This window comes from Ammospiza caudacuta, chromosome 7 (assembly GCF_027887145.1).
Source record: "Ammospiza caudacuta isolate bAmmCau1 chromosome 7, bAmmCau1.pri, whole genome shotgun sequence".
Lineage (NCBI taxonomy): Eukaryota > Metazoa > Chordata > Aves > Passeriformes > Passerellidae > Ammospiza > Ammospiza caudacuta.
This window is the reverse complement of record NC_080599.1, coordinates 24,993,852-25,010,641: the sequence shown is the minus strand read 5'-3', so window position 1 is coordinate 25,010,641 and position 16,790 is coordinate 24,993,852. Positions and strand designations below refer to the sequence as shown.

The 16,790-nt window shown below is 46.3% G+C and overlaps 1 protein-coding gene across 2 annotated transcripts; it reads left to right on the top strand.

Moving 5' to 3' along the window:
* The first annotated feature begins 43 nt into the window (after positions 1-43).
* TSEN15 (tRNA splicing endonuclease subunit 15) lies at positions 44-15,256 on the top strand. Of its 2 annotated transcripts, none has more exons than XM_058808910.1 (5): positions 44-109; positions 3,094-3,358; positions 3,949-4,030; positions 5,361-5,496; positions 14,822-15,256. In XM_058808910.1, exons 2-5 carry the CDS (start codon positions 3,203-3,205, stop codon positions 15,024-15,026), a joined length of 579 nt encoding a protein of 192 aa, XP_058664893.1. In that variant the 5' UTR covers positions 44-109; positions 3,094-3,202; the 3' UTR covers positions 15,027-15,256. The 2 variants fall into 2 exon arrangements, with proteins under 2 accessions (XP_058664893.1, XP_058664892.1); XM_058808909.1 differs by lacking the exon at positions 44-109 and adding an exon at positions 2,035-2,049.
* Positions 15,257-16,790: the final 1,534 nt, after the last annotated feature.

The window sequence follows — 16,790 nt, the reverse complement described above, 5'->3', positions numbered from 1 at the left end:
CACACGAGTTTTGGGCTTTAAAGGGGCTTTCGGAGTGTTGCTGCTAACGCTGAGACGTCCCTTTGTTCGAGGCTTACGTGAAGATATCGCCCTCATCCTTTCCACGCAGGTAGGGAATTAAAGTAGCTCTCAGCTTTCATATCAGGAGGTTTTTTGGCAAACATTCGCGGGATGTCCGTACGGAGCAGCCGCACACCTCACACCCATCCCCCGCTGCAGGAGGGATGCGCTGTTCCAGCTCGAAAGCAGCTGGAAGATTAATATGGTGGAGTCATAGAAAGGACCTTCAGGACAATCTCATTCCAACCCCTTGCCATGGCAGGGACACCTTCCACTGTCCCAGGCTGCTCCAAGCCCCATCCAAGCTGGCCTTGGACACTTCAGGGACAGGGCGGCCACAGCTTCTCTGGGCACCCTGTGCCAGGGCCTCTCCACCCTCACAGGAAAGAAATTCTTCCTAATATCCAATCTAAATGTACTCTCTGTCAGTTTAAGGATGTTCCCCTTACGTCCTATCACTATCTGCCCATTTAAAAAGCCACTCTTTTTGTAATCCCCTCTCATGGACTGGAAGGGGCTCAAAGGTCTGCCTGGACCCTTTTCCTCTCCTGGCTGAACAACCACAGCTTTCTCAGCACCTCTTCTTTGAAGACAGGAAATACAGGGAAGATTTTCCCTCTACTTCATTGACTTACCCACCATGGAAATGTTCCCGTGAATAGACTGATGGCAATTTAGCATAAAAATACATAAAACATATTCCAGCAATTAAAATTATTGGGTCATGATCTTAAAAGGGGCATAGTAATCATAGTTCTCTTAGAAGTTAATAGGATTTGGGCATGCTAGACCCTTTTCAAGATGAAATCTCTAATTATCTCTAAGGGCCCCACAGCATATTTGGGTTTTACTGTGGAAGTTTCTCCAAGGTGGACAGACCCACTTTGAGCATGTGTTCCTGTTGGCTGTGTGCTTGCAACACTTAAAAAGAAGGAAACCTTTAGCAGGCAAACAATTGTTTAATTATCCATAGTCTCACTGTGAATTGCTTGCATCCAGGTAGTAAATATAAAAATATACACACACACACATTATATATACAGAGTTAATGTTTGCTCCTCTTTGCTTATAGAACCTAATTTATCATGCATGCCAAATTATATTGTCTCAGTTTCCTGAGCAGATGACTTCCCAAAAAGGATCATTCTAGGAAACTTCAATAAAGAGTCTTCAGGGGTTATAGAATCATCTGCACTAAAATTTGAGAAACTCTCTCAGTTTGTCCTCATCTTCCTGAACAATTAGCACAAATGTGTCACTCCTGTTTGCCCTTCAGATGCCTTTATAATTGTCCTTCTAGAATGATACATTAATGAGGCTTTTCTGTGATGGTTAGTTTGCCACATGTTGCTTTTATGCTTGGATTCATTATCCAAATAGAAGGAGCAGCCTTGCAGCGGGTGGGAGGTGATTAGAGTTCCACAGGAGCCAGCCCAATCCACACGCACGGAATTCCCCTGCTGTCCCCGGGAGCATTTGGAGGGTGGGGACAAACTCTGCCAAATTGTTCTTGATGGGGAGGGGGAGGGCTGGAAGCTGGCATTTTCCATCCATGGACATTCAAGCTGGGTCACAGTCCCGATTTTAGGATGTTTCAGCAGAAATAAGCCCCTCCTCTGCCTGCCTTTGCCAGAGTTCTGATTGTGCCTTTCCCCTGTGCAGCTCTTGATGTCCTCAGTGAAATCTAAACTACCTTCAGCTCTTTTCACACTCCTCTATTTTGTGAGCAGCATCAGAGCCATAACGATTTGCTGGGGGCAAATGAAAAGACTCCAGCAGCATCCCAAAGCCAGTGATTCTCTCTCCAAAGTGATGTTCCCTTGCTCACACAAATCCCTGGGCTGGCTGGCTGCCGTGGAGCACAAAGAGTGAGAGCAGCAGAAGCCTGAAACATGAGGTGTTGTTCTTCCATGCAGAAGGGAAAGGAGTCACTCAGCTTCATCTCGCACTCCCAGTCGCACACAGCTGGGGAAAGTTTGGAGAGCTCAGGTAAACTGTTAATTGGCAATTCATGTCATTCCAACACCTGTAAATGTGTATGACTCCATGTCCACGCACAAAGAAATCTGTACTCATTCTGACTTCTTTCTTGGTGGCCAAAACTATATTCTGTGGGGTTTTTTAAGCCCAGACTCCATCCTGCTGTGGCAAGACAATGAGCCACCCTGTGATGAAATATTTTAGCTTTGAGGAAGAAACGGCTTTTTGCACATGTAAGTCCCACGGAAATCAATTTAAGGCATTTGTTTCAGCCTCCTCTAAATATGTAACACCAAACAAGGAGATTCCAGCTATGACAGCTGTCTCTGGCAGAGGCATAATCCCTCGGTTTGGCAGATTTCTTCTAAATTGTTTCCCACATTGAGGAAAGCAGAGGTTCCATCCTGGTGATGTAATTGACTCATCTATAGATTGATGTGGATCCATCTCCTTTCACTTGCTTCTTCGCTTCTAAAAACTCAAATCCATCCAATTATTTTCCCAGCACTGAGTTGCCAACTCTTCCATGAAAGTCTTGGACACTGGATTTTTTTATCCATCTAGCTATCTATTCTGTGCCCAGGGAAATGAACTGCTGGCTAACACAATACTTTATAAACAGCCAGAATGGCTGCTCAGTTTACCACAAAAATCCTTGAATTAGATTGGCCCAAATATAACTTCCTGTGCCTACAAACCACACACAATTTATGTTACATACGTAGAGACCAATTTTCACTGATCCTGTGTTATAGAATAGCCACTGTTTGAAATTCATCAGAAGAGTCACCAAGACAGAGCTGATAAGCCAGACCTGGGACACTTGGCATTAGGCAAAGTCAGAGATATTTCTAATGAAGCAGTCCAAGGTGCTTTTAATGGCAATACCTTGAAGGCATGTCCCTTATGCAGTCTGGCAAAGTTCTGGACACTGCAGATTGATAACGCTTTGGAGCCTTTAGGAGAAGGGGCCATGAAAGGAGTACATGTTTATATATATATATTTATATATATGTTTATATATATGTTTTATATATGTTTATATGTATGTAGGTAGGAGCGGAGCGGCGGCGGAACGGTGGTGGCGGTGCGGCAGTTTCCGGGAGCGCTGTGCTGCGTGCTCCGCCCGGAGTGAAGCCGCGTTGCACACACGGAGGGCAGCATGGAGCCGGCGGCCGGGCCGTGTCAGAGGGGCCTTTTCCCGGCTCCGGCGGGCACCGATCCGGGCCAGGGCTGCTGTGCGGCCGGGAGGGAGGAGAAGGCACAGGGCAGCTGGTCGGGGGCGGCTGGCGGCAATTGGATCACGGCTCACCCCACGGTAGGCCGGGGCGGGGGTCCCGCTCTCCCGGCCGGACCCTGCAGGATTCTCCCCTCGAGGTGTACGTGGGATCCCCCCAGGAGGGTTCTGCCGGGAAATTCCCATCTAATCGATGATATCGGGTTTATCGAGGGGGGCTCCGGCCCGTGGGGGAGCTGGGGAATGCCACTGCCAGCGGGGGAGGAGGTTTTAAATCATGGGATCCCAGCTGGGAAACGTAAATGCCTTCAACTTCGACTCCGTCTTAATTTTTACCACACTGAAAACATGGAGCTGTTTAATTTGGCCATCGTGTTAACGCTGTGTTGCAGCAAAAATAGGTACAATTATTTACCCCAATATAGGTAAAATTCCACAAAGCTAGAGCTGTTCCAGAAATAGTTGAGACTCCTCTTCTGTTTATTTTGCTTGCTTTTTTAAGCGCTAAAATATGGGGAATGTGAAAAAAGCAGCCTTTGAGATACTGTCGGGAAACAAATCCTGCTTTTTGATTGCCTTCAAACGGGTTTGAAGCTCCAGTGGCTCTGCTGGTCTGTGCATTCTTAGTTTAACCTGTGCTTTCCTTCATTAATGTTCCTCTCTGGTCTCAGTTCACAGAAATGATGTCACTGGATGTGTCTGACAGCACTCAAGTGTATGCTGCCTTTTTGGTGTACCTGGACCTCCTGGAAGGTAAATGGGGGAAGTGGCTGCATCCCAACCAATGCCTTTGCCCTGAGGAGCTGTTAAATTCATTGTTTGCCCTGGGACAGGACCTTTCCTTCCAAAGGCCTTGCTGCCCATTTTGAGAGTTTTTGTGCTGGAAGTTTCTATCCTGTGCCTGCCTGGAGCCTGTGCAAAGATGAGTTCTTGTTTCATCCAGCACTTCCAGGTGCAGGTGTTCAGGGAAAAGGCAGTCAGCAGGGAAATAAAAGCAAAAGAGGAGTAGGGGGAGGAAAAGGAATGTAGGAAGGTGAAGTGACAGGTTCCGTGGTTGAGCTTGTAAAAGTCCTCACCTGCGGATTAAAGTGAAATTACTCAATCACAGTGTTTCACAAAAGTCACCATTCAGCACGTGGCTGAATGTTGTGTGCTGGCCTGTTTTGTGGTGGAATGTTTTCTGCAAAGGGCAGTGGTTCCTCTAGCAAAGAGGATCATTTGCAAGTGTGGTAGCAGTAATTTATAACCATTGTAGTAATATTATGTAACAACATAGTAATTTATTCATTAAATTGTAGGGTGTGTGCTTAGGGCCATGGCTGGTGGAGGACCTGGCAGTGTCAGGTCACTGCTGGGACTCCCTGATCTTGGAGGGCTTTTCTGGCCAAAGTGGTCCTGTGAAATCCTGTAGTGTAGTCTGCTGCTGTCTGCTCAGAGTGGAGCAGAGTTATGTGATATGTAAACTTCTGCCTGGCTTCTTCCAAATTGGCTTTATTGAAAATGCACTGTGAGTAGGCAGCCAGCCAGCCTAAGAAAAATATTTCAGTTTTGCTTGGAGCCTGGTGCTTCTCAAGGTCAGGGAAGGGAGGGATTGTACAGTGCAGGAATTGCTGTGTCTGTTGCTGTTACACCTCTGAAGAAAATGCCTTAATAGACTTCAGAAGAAGATTTCTGTAGTTCTGCAGCAAAAACTTCATCCTTATGCCTTCAAGCAGAGGTTAGAATTGTGTATGATCACTAACCATGCTTCTAACACCTGCTGCTTCACAGATCAGGGTCCTGAGCCAGGTGGCTAAATCTCTGTGGTTTTATCTGCTTTGTGCCTTCTGCAGAGCAGCTTTGTCAGACAGATTGCTTCACCACCCCTCAGTGCAGCTCTGGAGCCAGCAGGCTGCTCCTGCTCCTTGGATTTCTTTAGCAGGATTGCTTCTCAGGAGGGGGGTTTGGCAGAGGAATGGAATTTTCCTGTGGGGAAAAGGGGGAGGGAAAAGAAAACCTCAGATGTTAACTTAGACACTGCATTTGTTGTTTGACTGATAAAAACTTGTGTTTTGTGTTCTCTCATCCCCACAAACCTTTCTAGGGAGGAATTGGCACGAGGTGCAGCCGGTGGGCGTGGCAGAGCTGCAGCTGGTGTGTTTGCATGGCCGAGCCAAGGAGCAGGAGGGGCTCCAGGTGATGGTGCCAGTGCCTGCCCACATCCTCATCAGCCACGACAGGTGAGGCTGTGCTCACTGCTGGGGTCACCACTGACAGAAAATGGGGCACAGGGACATTTGACAGCCTGGGGATGGCTTGGTCAGGAGGGGAAGGAGGAGGAAATGGAGCAATATCAGAGGAAAGCAGCCTCTCAGCCTGTAAGCAGAGTTATTTGGGTTCTGCAGACACACAGGCAGATTGGAACATCAAGGAAACCTCAGCTTTGCATCAGTCTCTGCCTCTCCCTGTCTGGAGGTGGTTCTTGGAGGTCAAGCAGAAACTGATGCCCACTGATAAACACTTCCTGTTGTCTGGAGTTGCATATGTGCTAGGAGATAACATGGACACCAAAGTATGTGTTTGAGAGACAAGGCTGGAACACAAGGCCTTCACAGCTTATGTTTTGAACATTCCTGTGCTGATTTTGTACTCTTGGAAATGTGTGATACTTTCTGAATTGCTGGACTTAAAAGGACCTAAGAGGAAAGCAATCCTCTTGGAGCTGCCTAAGAATCAGCTTTTTTACTGTCAGATTTGTGCATAAGCCTTGTATGGTTTGCTTTGCTTTAGTTTTCAAACTATAATTTGGCTACTTTGAACAGGAAACTCCTCTCACTTTACATCCAGAGTCTCACGTGCCTGTGATTTTTGGCTTGATTTCCTCACACATGCAGGAGCAACTCTTCAAGCAGAAGACAGCACAGCCATGAATTTGTTACATTACAGATATTTTCAGCCTAGAAAACTTCCACTTCAGTAGTTTTACAGTCTCTCTTAACTGGCCCTTAGGGCAGCCTCAGACACAGGGTATGATTTGCTCTCTGATAAAGGCTGCCTTTTCTGACTGGTGTCTGCCATGGTGACTCTGAAGACCTGAACTATTTCAAAGGCATCACAAGGTTGTACATTTTTCAATTTCTTATGTTCCCACTCCTGCTAGGAGCTGGCTCATGGCTGGCTCTAAAAATCTTACTGTTTTTTGCTGCTTCCTCTTGCTCTGTGGGCAGCAGCCTGACACAGTGGTAGGTGGGCAATTAATTGCACTTATTGGATGTGTGTGTGCACTCTAGGAGTGATGTTCTTGCTTTTTATTTTGGGTTTTGGAAATGACAGCTCAATGTCTTGCTAACAGACTTTTATCATCATTTTACTGTTTGTTGGGTGAAGGGGAAGAAAATTCTTTACTAGGTATTGATGGGGCTTAGTACTGGTTTTGTGCTGAAAAAAATATTGTATTTGCAAGTATTGGTTAATCACTCCTGAGGGCTTGGAGATGTGATCTCCACAGGAGAGGAATGCTGCTGGGTGAAATGCTGGGTGTTTTTCAGCCTGTCTGCAAGCAGGAGATGTGTGTGTGTGTGTGTGAGTGAATGAAAGGGATGTGCTGCAGCTCTCAGCTCAGAGGTTTTAGGGGAAACAGAAGGCAGCCAGTGAGCATGTGGGATCTTTGAGGAATTCCACCTACATGCTGAGCTCTTGTGCTTGGTTAGTATAGTGTGTTTCCACCTGGGCTGAAAACTTGGATTCCTGGCATTGGCTAAAGGCTGGGAGTATGTTCTGATTGATTTTTAATGACAGGTATTCCACTGCATGCATGTCCTATCTTACTCTGTGTCATTGGAGCCTTTCATGGGGAGCCTCTGCACTTGTTTGTTCTGTGGTGATGCTGTTTGCTCTGCCTCTGGCACCAGTGTGTCTGGAATCCAGTACTGGAAGGATGTGTGGTGGAGAGGCAAAGAGTGAATGCATCACATTGATTAAAAGTACAGTTTGTAACAGGCTTTGCTGCAGAGCAGTGACACAGGGTGTGTTGTCACTGAAATGAGCTGAATCCCAGGCTGCAGTGCCAGCTGTGTCCTGTCTGTGTTCAGTAGCCATGGATGTTGTCAGGCTGGGAGATTGTGTTTCTGTACAACACTCGTGTTTGTGGTGTTGAATGTGCATCTGCATTTTGATCAAAGCAGCACTTTGTGGTTTTGTGTTACCTGCTAAAAGCAGGGGAGGAGGTATGAGTACAAGTGAATGCAGCTTGCTTAGTGTTGAAAATAAGCCCTTAAAATAAGCCCTTCCTCTGGGAAGGTGAAAATGTTCTGTCTATTCTGGGCCTGGAATTGTGCTAGCTGCAAAAGAAGCCAGTGACAGCAGCATTTATGGGCAGCACTTCCTTGTTTAACCAGTAGGGTTTGGAAGTGACACCTTGAAATCAGACTTCCATCTTCATTCTGCTCTGTGCTTTTCTTATTGGTAGAAGAAAAAAGTGATTCACTGGAAAATAATGGGTTTTAGCACTATGTATGTGCTAAAAAAGATCTCACATTTTGCCAATATTAGTCAGTCACTCTTGTGGGCTTGGTCTTCCAGAGATATGCAGTGGTGGTTCTCTATTTGAAATCCATGTCAGCCAAGCTCCAGGTGTCTCATGGAGTTCCCAACTTGGCTGCCACTGAGAAGTGTGTCCTTAAAAGGCCACAGGAAAATTGCTGTGGAAATTACCAGCAGGACACCTGGGCAAATGACAAATATGAGTGCCCTACAAAAATTAAAACTTACTCAATGTTTTTTAGCCTATTACAAAATTTCATCATGTCCAGTTTGAGCATGACAGGTAAGTGCTGAAGGCAAAAGCTGTTCTGCTTCCTAAGCTCACTGTTCACTTCTGCAGAGCTGGGTGGAAGCTGCTCATCCAGCTGTGGCAGGATAGCAGCACCCTAACCCACTAAATTACAGAATTTTGGGCTGTGGGACCCACTGACTTACAGAATTATGGGCTGTGGAGCCCAGTCTTGAGAAGTGGCTTTGTGCTCTGTGTGCTCTTCAGATGAAGATTGCTGAATCTCCTGTGAGCAAAGCCCTGGGGAATATGATGCAATTTCTGTCAGTCTTGACCTGCTGTGACCCACACAGAGCTGGCTGAGGCTTGGAGAGCCTCTGAATTCAGGAGGATTCCTGCTTGTGGGAGGAGTTTGCAGGTGCATAGGCTGGGGTGTGTCTGCTGCTCACTACAGCACCTCGGAGCATGCCAAGTACCTCGTTGTCCATTCCAGAAGTGTGGCTCCCCACTGTGGAGGAAGCAGTGAATCCTGGGAGTGCAGAAATAACTTGCATAAACCCAGCTCAGCAAGTTAGGAGAGCTCACAGTGCTGGCTGTGAGCTGGATTTTCAGATGGCCTGGAAAGCCTTGAGCCTTCAGGGAGGTAGGTCCCAGATCTAATGGAATTGGGCACTGCCTATCCTAGACAAATAACTCTGTCTAAGCAGAATGTTGCAGATAAACTGTCAGATTAGATGACATGTCACTGCTCTGTTTGTATTTTGTGTACAAGTGCTGTAAATGAAGGATGAAGTTGCCTGAGGTCATGGAGACCTGTGAAGTTTGGGAAAGGCTTATTCTGTTAAAATGCTGACTTACTTTAGAAGAAAGCAATTCATAAATGTTTTGTTTTAAGGCTGATAAGCATACTGAGAAGGAAATCTGAGGACTGGAATTTACTGTCTTCAAAGTCTGTAGACTGTAAAATAAACCTTGCTGTAAACTGAAAAATCCTGTTATTTTAAAGCACTGGAAGTGTGATGTGCATCTTGCATCCTCTTCACAGTTTTGTCAGTAACTCCCTTGCTAAAGGCATAATTTACTCATGCAGTAAATTACACATTGAAAATATAATTAGTGGCTCCTAAGTGTAAGCTCTTTATTAGTATTTTATTTATTTTTTAGATTTAATATTTTAAATTAGTTTGCAGCTCCCACAGCAGAGTGGGTTATGCAGTACTTTGGTTGAACATCCAGTATTTAGTGTATCCTGTAGAACTTTTCTGAACTTTGATACTTCCCTCTTGTGTGGTTTCTCTTGTTTTCTTCTTGAACTTCCATGGAAAAAGATCTTTAATATTCCTCAGGGCTTCAATTCCTTCTCCTGACCAGTGTGGCATGTGGTGTTTTATTTACATTTATTTTTTTCTTTCCATTACAAAAAACTGAGTAATGGAAAGAAAAAAATAAATGTAAATAAAACACTCCATGGTTTCTTCTAGCATTCCCTGTTTGTGTGTTTTGGGAACAAATTCCCAGGAGCAGTGCTGTGCATTTACACCTCCTCCCAGCCCCTTGTGCTCCTTCCCACATATTTCAGGGCACTGGGTTCATGCTGCCTGCCCTGCAGCAGGGTCTGGAGCAGCACTGCTGGTGCTGAGCTGTGCTGAAGTTTGCAGTGCTGGCTAAACCCAAGGAATTGTGCTCTCTGGGAGGTTCCTGTGCCCTGCTGCTGGGACAGTGGCATGCTCCAGTGCCTGGGGTAATGATCTCTGCAGGGGCACAGAGGCCAACTTGTGTGCTCTCTGCAGCCCTGCCTGGCCAGCAGGGGAGGGAGCTGGTCAGGCTGGCCAAGCCTGCCAGGAATTATTCATCCAAGTATAAAGGGCAGATTGAAAGCCTTGGGCTTTTATGGCATGGAAGGCAGTAGTTCCATTTCAGCTCAGTGGAGCTCTATGCAACCTCCATAAACGTGCCCTGAGCTTGCAGAGGGATGCAAGCATGGGATGTGTCTCTGAAATGCCCTTTTGTTCATCACAGACCTTGCTGCTCGAGTTCTTTATGGTTCTGCCCTTGGTTGGTTTTTGCAGAGTCAGTTGAAAGCTCAGGGTCAGCAGCCTACACCTGGCTCTCTCTCCCAGAGAAAAGTACAGTGATAATTTGTTAGGAGCTATTGGGAAACACAGCACAGATTTCTGATGGATGTTGAGGGCCTACATGGTGCAAAATTAAGGTAGGGGAAGGATGCAACATTCCCCTCTGCTCTCTGGATAGATTTGTATGGATTTTCTTGTTTTGTTTTGGGATTTGTTTTATTTTGAAGCTATTAATTGCCACAGTAATAGAAGATAGGGTCAGCTCACTGCTATCGTTAAATTTGAATGCAGCAGTAATGACAGCGGCAGGATGACATTGCCAGTGCTGTTCCCTTAGCTTGCAGTGCTCTTTGCAGAATGTTAAGTAAGTTAAACCTGCTTCTATGACTAATTTTTTGGTAGAAAAAGACAATCCCTACTGACTCTAGTCTGGAGATAGCTGGGAAGCCTTTTCTGAGCCCTTTTTCTAATGCAAAGTGTTTTAGAAATGCCAGCTCTTTGGAGAACAGAGTGTTTGAGGTGAAGTCCTTTGCATCTCCTGGAGCATGAGGTGAATGTGAGTTTGCTTCCTGGGTGGAAAATGAGAGCTTTGTCCTGCTTGATCTGGCCTGGTGGGAGCAGATCTGGATTTGAGTGACCATGCAGCTGAGCTTTTACTGAGACCCTGTGGAACAGCAGGACCTGTTTCTCAGCTGCACCTTTTCTCTTGTCAAGCCTCTATTCTGCTGAAAACTGGCAGTGCAGGCAGTGGAGTGGGCATGCTGAAATTCCTGTGGAAAAGGAGGACCCAGAGGGAGCCAGGCCATACCAAAGGCTTGACCCCACAGCTTCTGTGGGGCTCACACTGTTGGAGCACAGCTGGGGAACCAAGCCCAGAGTGGTCACGGGCCTTTGGTGTCAGTGTTCCATCAGTTATCAGTAATTCCAGAGGTGTCCTGGCACAGCTGTGACTCGGGGAAAGGCTGCTCAGGGTGCTGGGGAATGTAGGTGGTCAAGGCTGTTGGCATCTGCCAGACTGCTGGATGCACTGAATTCCTCTGTTCACTGATGCTTGACACCTTCAGAAATGTTAAATCCACTTTTATTCAAGCAAATTCATCTTTTATGGCTGTCATCAACTGTATGGTGTAGCAGATTGTACTGGTCACTGAGGAGCTTATTGGTAGCCATTAACTGGGGAATTTAAATTAGGGTATGGCTCTGCTGGGGGTGTTACCACATGGGCTTCCTGCCTAGGACTTTATTTCCATCATTGACTGCAGCTGTCTGGGAGATGGGCAGCCTTGAAATAAAGGGTTCCTGCCTCATTTAGGATGTCCAATGTGCATTCTTTGGATTTTAGAAGGCCAACAAGGCTTGATGCTTTCCTATTTTTCCATAGACAGTATTTGATGCATGAAAAGGATTACAAAAGCCATACCTGTCCTGCAGTGTTTCACCTTCTTGCTCGTGGCAGGCAGCAAGCACAGTAAAATCAGAGGTGCCATGTAGGGTTTTCTGGCTGTTGCTGTTTAGGTGGCCTGGAAAGGCCCAGGGATGGCCTTGGAGAGCCGACGCTTCAAAGGACGAGGAGAGACTTCTGATCTTGTCTCGGTCTCGGTGTTTATTAATTGTTTATCTAAAAGATTTTCTTTCAGCCCGACAGAGGTCTGCACAGCAAGTCAGCCATGGGCACACTCCGAGCCCCCGGGCGGTCACTTATCTTTATACCCTAAGTTACGTGTACAATATTTATCATTTCTCCCCAATACCTTCTACCCTTATTAACCTGTGCACTTCTAGTAACAACCAATCCCCAAGTGCCACCACCACCACAGAAGATGGAGGCCAAGAAGAAGAAGAAGAAGGACAGGACACGCCCCAATTCCTCCATCTTACTTCTTTAGACCCCCCTGTACCAAAATCCTAAACCCTGTGTTTTACACTTTAACTAACTTATCCCTTCACCATTCACCCAGTGAATTCCTCCTATCCTCATACAGGTCTCATCTCCTGTGTAGGATCAAAATCCTGCCACCAGACACTTCTGGCAACATTCCAGGATTCCCGAGCCCCCCAAGGGTGGTCTCGGCCTCTCTGCACCTCCATCCTGAGGTGCTGAGATCCCACAGTGCCATGGCTCCTTTGCAGTGTCTGCTGGTGCAGAGAACATTGTGAGCAGGCTGGACACAGAGGCTGCTGGGGATGCCTTCAGGGGAGGAGGGCAAGGCATGATGTCTGACACAGACTTCCTGAATTCCAGAGCTTATCCCTCTAAAAGATAGCCTCTCAGCACTGTGCAGATGTGCTGCAGTGCACTGTGGACACTGTGGTATGCATGAATGAGAGCCCTTGTCTTGGGGCTGCCTGTGGAGGGAGGGGGAAGGGGAAAAGGGGGCATTTGCACTTGTCATTCCTCATCTGTGGACAGCAGAGCTAGCAGATCACCCTGATGCAATGGTGTGTCTTTGTGCCCCTTACATAAATCCTGGAACTCTTGTCTCCTGAAAAGGATCAAGAAATGGCATTAATCTGTTGTCAGGACCTGGCTGCTTTTGGGATCATGGGGCATCTTCAAAGTCCTAGGTGTTAAACGGGGGGAAATAAAGTCTCAGGTGTTTGTGCTTGGCAGTATAAGGAGAAATCACGAGTATCAGAAATATAGATGTACAGCCTCACTGTTCCATCCCTCCTCTTAATAGACTATCAGTAAAACCAGTGACAGGTATTCCAGAAAATAGGAAGAAGCTTCTGCTCTGGCTGACAGGTGAATCCAATCCAGGCCTCTGCCCAAGTCTGCTCAGATACAGCATTGTCCACACTCAACACAAGTTTGGTTTCTTTGGCTCCCAAAATATCTCTCCTGGGCTATGCCCTTTAATTTGGCATGTTGTCATTAATTCTATATTGCCTCCACAGGAGCAAGAGAGATCAATGTCCACTGCTTCACGGATAGTTCTTCCCTCACAGGGTCTCTGCCAGCAGTCTGTCTGCTTAGAGCTTTCCCAGACCCGTGGCTGCTGAGGGTGCAGAGGCCCTGGCACAGCTGCCCAGAGGAGCTGTGGCTGCCCCTGGATCCTGCAAGTGTCCAAGGCCAGACTGGACAGGGCTTGGTGCAAACTGAGATAATGGAAATGTCGTTGCCCATGGATGGAACTGGCTGAGCTTTAAGGTCCCCTCCAACCCAAATCATTCCATGATTCTGCATGTGACTATTAGATTCTTGCTCTCTGCATGTATCAGGAAAGAGATCTGTAATCTTTTCCCAGGCTCTTGTCCCCTGCCAGGGCTTTGGCAGGACATTGTGGTGCTGGGGGTGCCTCTGCACAGGGGCTGGGAGTGACAGGAGCCAGAGGTTCAGAGCACAGAATAAATAAGTTACCTGCCAAATAAGCCTGCAGACAGAGCTGCTGGGGTGGCAGTGAGCACAGGAGTAATGCCCCATTACCTGAAAAAGTCTCTTGCAGTCTCTCTCCTCTGCCAGTGGCCAGCACAGTCTCTGTCACCTTATTTATTGTGTTGTTAGGAAATGTGCTGATGTGTGAGGGCTAGGATAGTGCTTTTCCCAGCCCTGGTATCTCTGTGGCATGGAGTAAATGTGTTGTGTTGCCTTGCTGTGTCTGGGCCAGTGGTGCAGCAGGAGGAGAGGCCCTCCTGAATTTACCAGGCTGGATTATGCACAGCTCAGAACACAGATGGGTCCTTAAGAAGGTCATGGGCTTAACAGGGAGCCTTTCCAGGCTGCTGCTCATTCTCTGCCACGTTCCATTTGGCTTTTATTAGAGGATCAAAGGGGTTCTGAGGGAAGATGATGATTGAAGTTTGAAAGCTGCTGCCTTTAGACAGCCCTGGCCCCAGAGCTGCCTGTGCTCTGCTGGGTGAGCTCTCCAGGGTGCACAAAGCCAGGACTGGTTTATCCTGGTGCACAGCTGAACTCCCCCTGGAATGTAACCGGTCCCAGCAATCTCAGAGGAGCCCTCTTGCACCTGACATTGGGGGCAGGGTCTGTCTGTGCTCACCACACTCCTTCAGAGCTTGCACCCCAGTCAGAGCAGGAATGCAGGGACTCCAGGGATCAGTGCTGTCCTGAGCTCTGAACCGTAAAGTAACTGGCATGTAACTCTTAAAATAATCTAAACAGGAAAAATTGCATAACTTTGTCTTGAGCTTTTAAGGAAGACATTATTTGGGCTGACTGTTCTGAAGAAGAGCATTAGTCTTGTGGCTTCTAGTCTAGACAGGGAGGTAGAGAAACCTGGCTTGGGCTCCTGGGCCTTCCACAGGCTGGCAGAGACCTGTGGCACAGGGACTGGCAGACTTACCTCTGCAAATGGAACACATCTTAATTATTCAGTTCTCCAACTGAACACCAGGTGTTACTTAATTAGATTTCTTATATAAGTCTGCTGAAAACAGGGCCAGTAGAGATTGCTGTGCTGGGATTGTGGTGGATGAGGGATGGCTGAGGGATGTGCATGTGAGTGTACCTCCCTCAGCCTAAACAAAGCTTAGAAACGTGTTGAGCCATTTCCAGCAGAGGTGCGTGTAACTGACTCTGTTATTTTCTTTTGTTGCTTGATTACACAACTTTGGATTTTTATTAGAACAGATATTATGCTTAGTTTAGTGAAGACAATTTTGCAGAGTCAAAACAGGCTGGATAAAAATTGTGCTATTCTACCTTTGTGCCATCACAGATGGTTGTGGATTCCTTTCTAAATGTTTTTTTTCCTCTCCTAGGTTAAGGGAAATACTGAAGAAAGCCTCTCTGCCTCCAGAGGATCCTGACACCCTGCTGTCAGTTACTTTGGCCATAGTTGAGACAGACTCCACAATAGTCTACTATAAAATGACTGATGGCTTTGTAATGCCAGATCCTCCTGGTGATACTGAAGATGTGGATAATATACAGTGGAGGAAGAAAAGAAAGAAACTTTTCAAATGATAGGGGCAGAGAAAAGAGAACATTTCTTGAACTCCTCAAACTCAAACAAATGCAGGAACTGATGTACGTGAATTAAGTGGTGAGCTAAAGTCTGCCTTGGCACATCAGGGATGTGTTCAGGGAGAGCAGAGGCTTGTGCAGCTGCACTGTGGTGAAATGCCATTTGAGGTACGTCATGCTTTGACACAGATCAGTCCTGAATAATAAATACTCTTGGGAAGTGTTACAAAGGCTGTGTTTCCTCTTTATCTGGTCAGGCACATAACAGAATAAACACATCCTTACCCATACTGTAAATATTGGTTACAGGTAAGTCTGAAGGGCTTGAAGTTTTGTAGTTTACAGAGTGTCTTTGTCTTAGCCCTGTCAGAAGCACTCGTGCTGCTCCCCAGGTTACATTTCTGAGCTTTGCTTTCTTCCCTCTGCTTTTGGAGAAAAGGCCCTTCCACAGAAATAGCTTATTTTAATTTTTTCCTTGCAGAGGAAAGCTGATTATAGCAGCACCAGAGGCAAGTAAAACACCAAAGTATGTCACCATCTATGCTGTAAGAGCACACCAGTTACCTTCTTCAGGCACCAGCTAGATTTCTAAAGCCATTGGCATTCCTAGGATTTATTTTATTTTGTCTTTGGACACAGCTTCTGCATATTGAAAGTGATTGCCCAGGAGGTGCTTCAGCTTGGAGTTAAGAGGAAAATAACTGACTTTTAGTTACTTCTGCAGGAATTTTCCATGTCTTTTGCTTGAAGATCTTCTCCAGGTTAAACTTAAGAGTTCCCTGGCAATCAAATAACATCTCAGAGCAGCTTCTTGAGCACAGGATTGTCTGTGTGACAGCTGTGTGGCCAAGGATCACACATTCAGAAGGTGAAGCACAAGAGGTTATCTTGCATGAGTAGAAGAATGGGAGAGAATCCAAAAAACAGAGGTGGAAATGAAAGACCATTTAAGCTTTGCTATCCCTGGGACTAGAATGGGTGTTTCTGTGGCTGTGGAGCTTGATGCTAGTTTGGCCAAATGTGCTGGGAGGCAGAATGATCCCACAGGGAATCCTGCACACCCTTGGAGGAGGTGTGTCACTGTCACATGGAGCTCTGCAGGACACATTTATCCCAGTACAGCCAGGAGAGACAGCATCTGTGGGTTTCAGTCATGGAGAAAAATAATTTTTCTTTGTCTTTCTCAGCATTGTTCCCCTCATGGAGGAATCCCTTGGTTTTACCCTTCATTTTATTATTTCTATGCTCAGAAAGAGGAGCCTCATAACTTGAGCCTCCTTTTCTATACACTGAAAACTGCTGACCCAGGCTCCCCAGGTCAAATTGGGGAAACTGTGTCTGAAGGCTTTGAATTCTGTTTTCCTGTGTCCCACTGAGAAATGATTTTATAGGCCTTTTTCCAGCCTCCTTAGATTGTGGTGATTCTTTATTTCTGAGGGAAGAAAAACAGAGAAGAACTAATAATATCACAGCACTGTTTGTCCCATAGGTATTACAGTGTAAACACAGGGATGTTAAATAAGCTTGGAGCCAGCTGTGCTGCTCCTTTACATTCCACTGAAGTATTTCTCTCTGTCAAGTCAACAACACACTGACTGAAGCCTCTGGTCTTCCAGGCACTGAATAAAGATGGGAAGAGACTTCCCACAGAAGTCTATCAGTTCAGAGCAGTAGCTCATTAACATTCCTGAATCCATAGCATCCTGGTCCTCTGCCCAAAGTGCTCAAGCATAACTCTGCTTTAAGTGTTTGTGATACATCATG

Bases quoted from the DNA above. Each gene is read 5' to 3' on its own strand.
- TSEN15 (XM_058808910.1), top strand. From the start codon at position 3,203: ATGGAGCCGGCGGCCGGGCCGTGTCAGAGGGGCCTTTTCCCGGCTCCG. The intron at 4,031-5,360 runs GTAAATGGGGGA...AAACCTTTCTAG, and splicing joins GTACCTGGACCTCCTGGAAG to GGAGGAATTGGCACGAGGTG. The intron at 5,497-14,821 runs GTGAGGCTGTGC...TTCCTCTCCTAG, and splicing joins ATCCTCATCAGCCACGACAG to GTTAAGGGAAATACTGAAGA.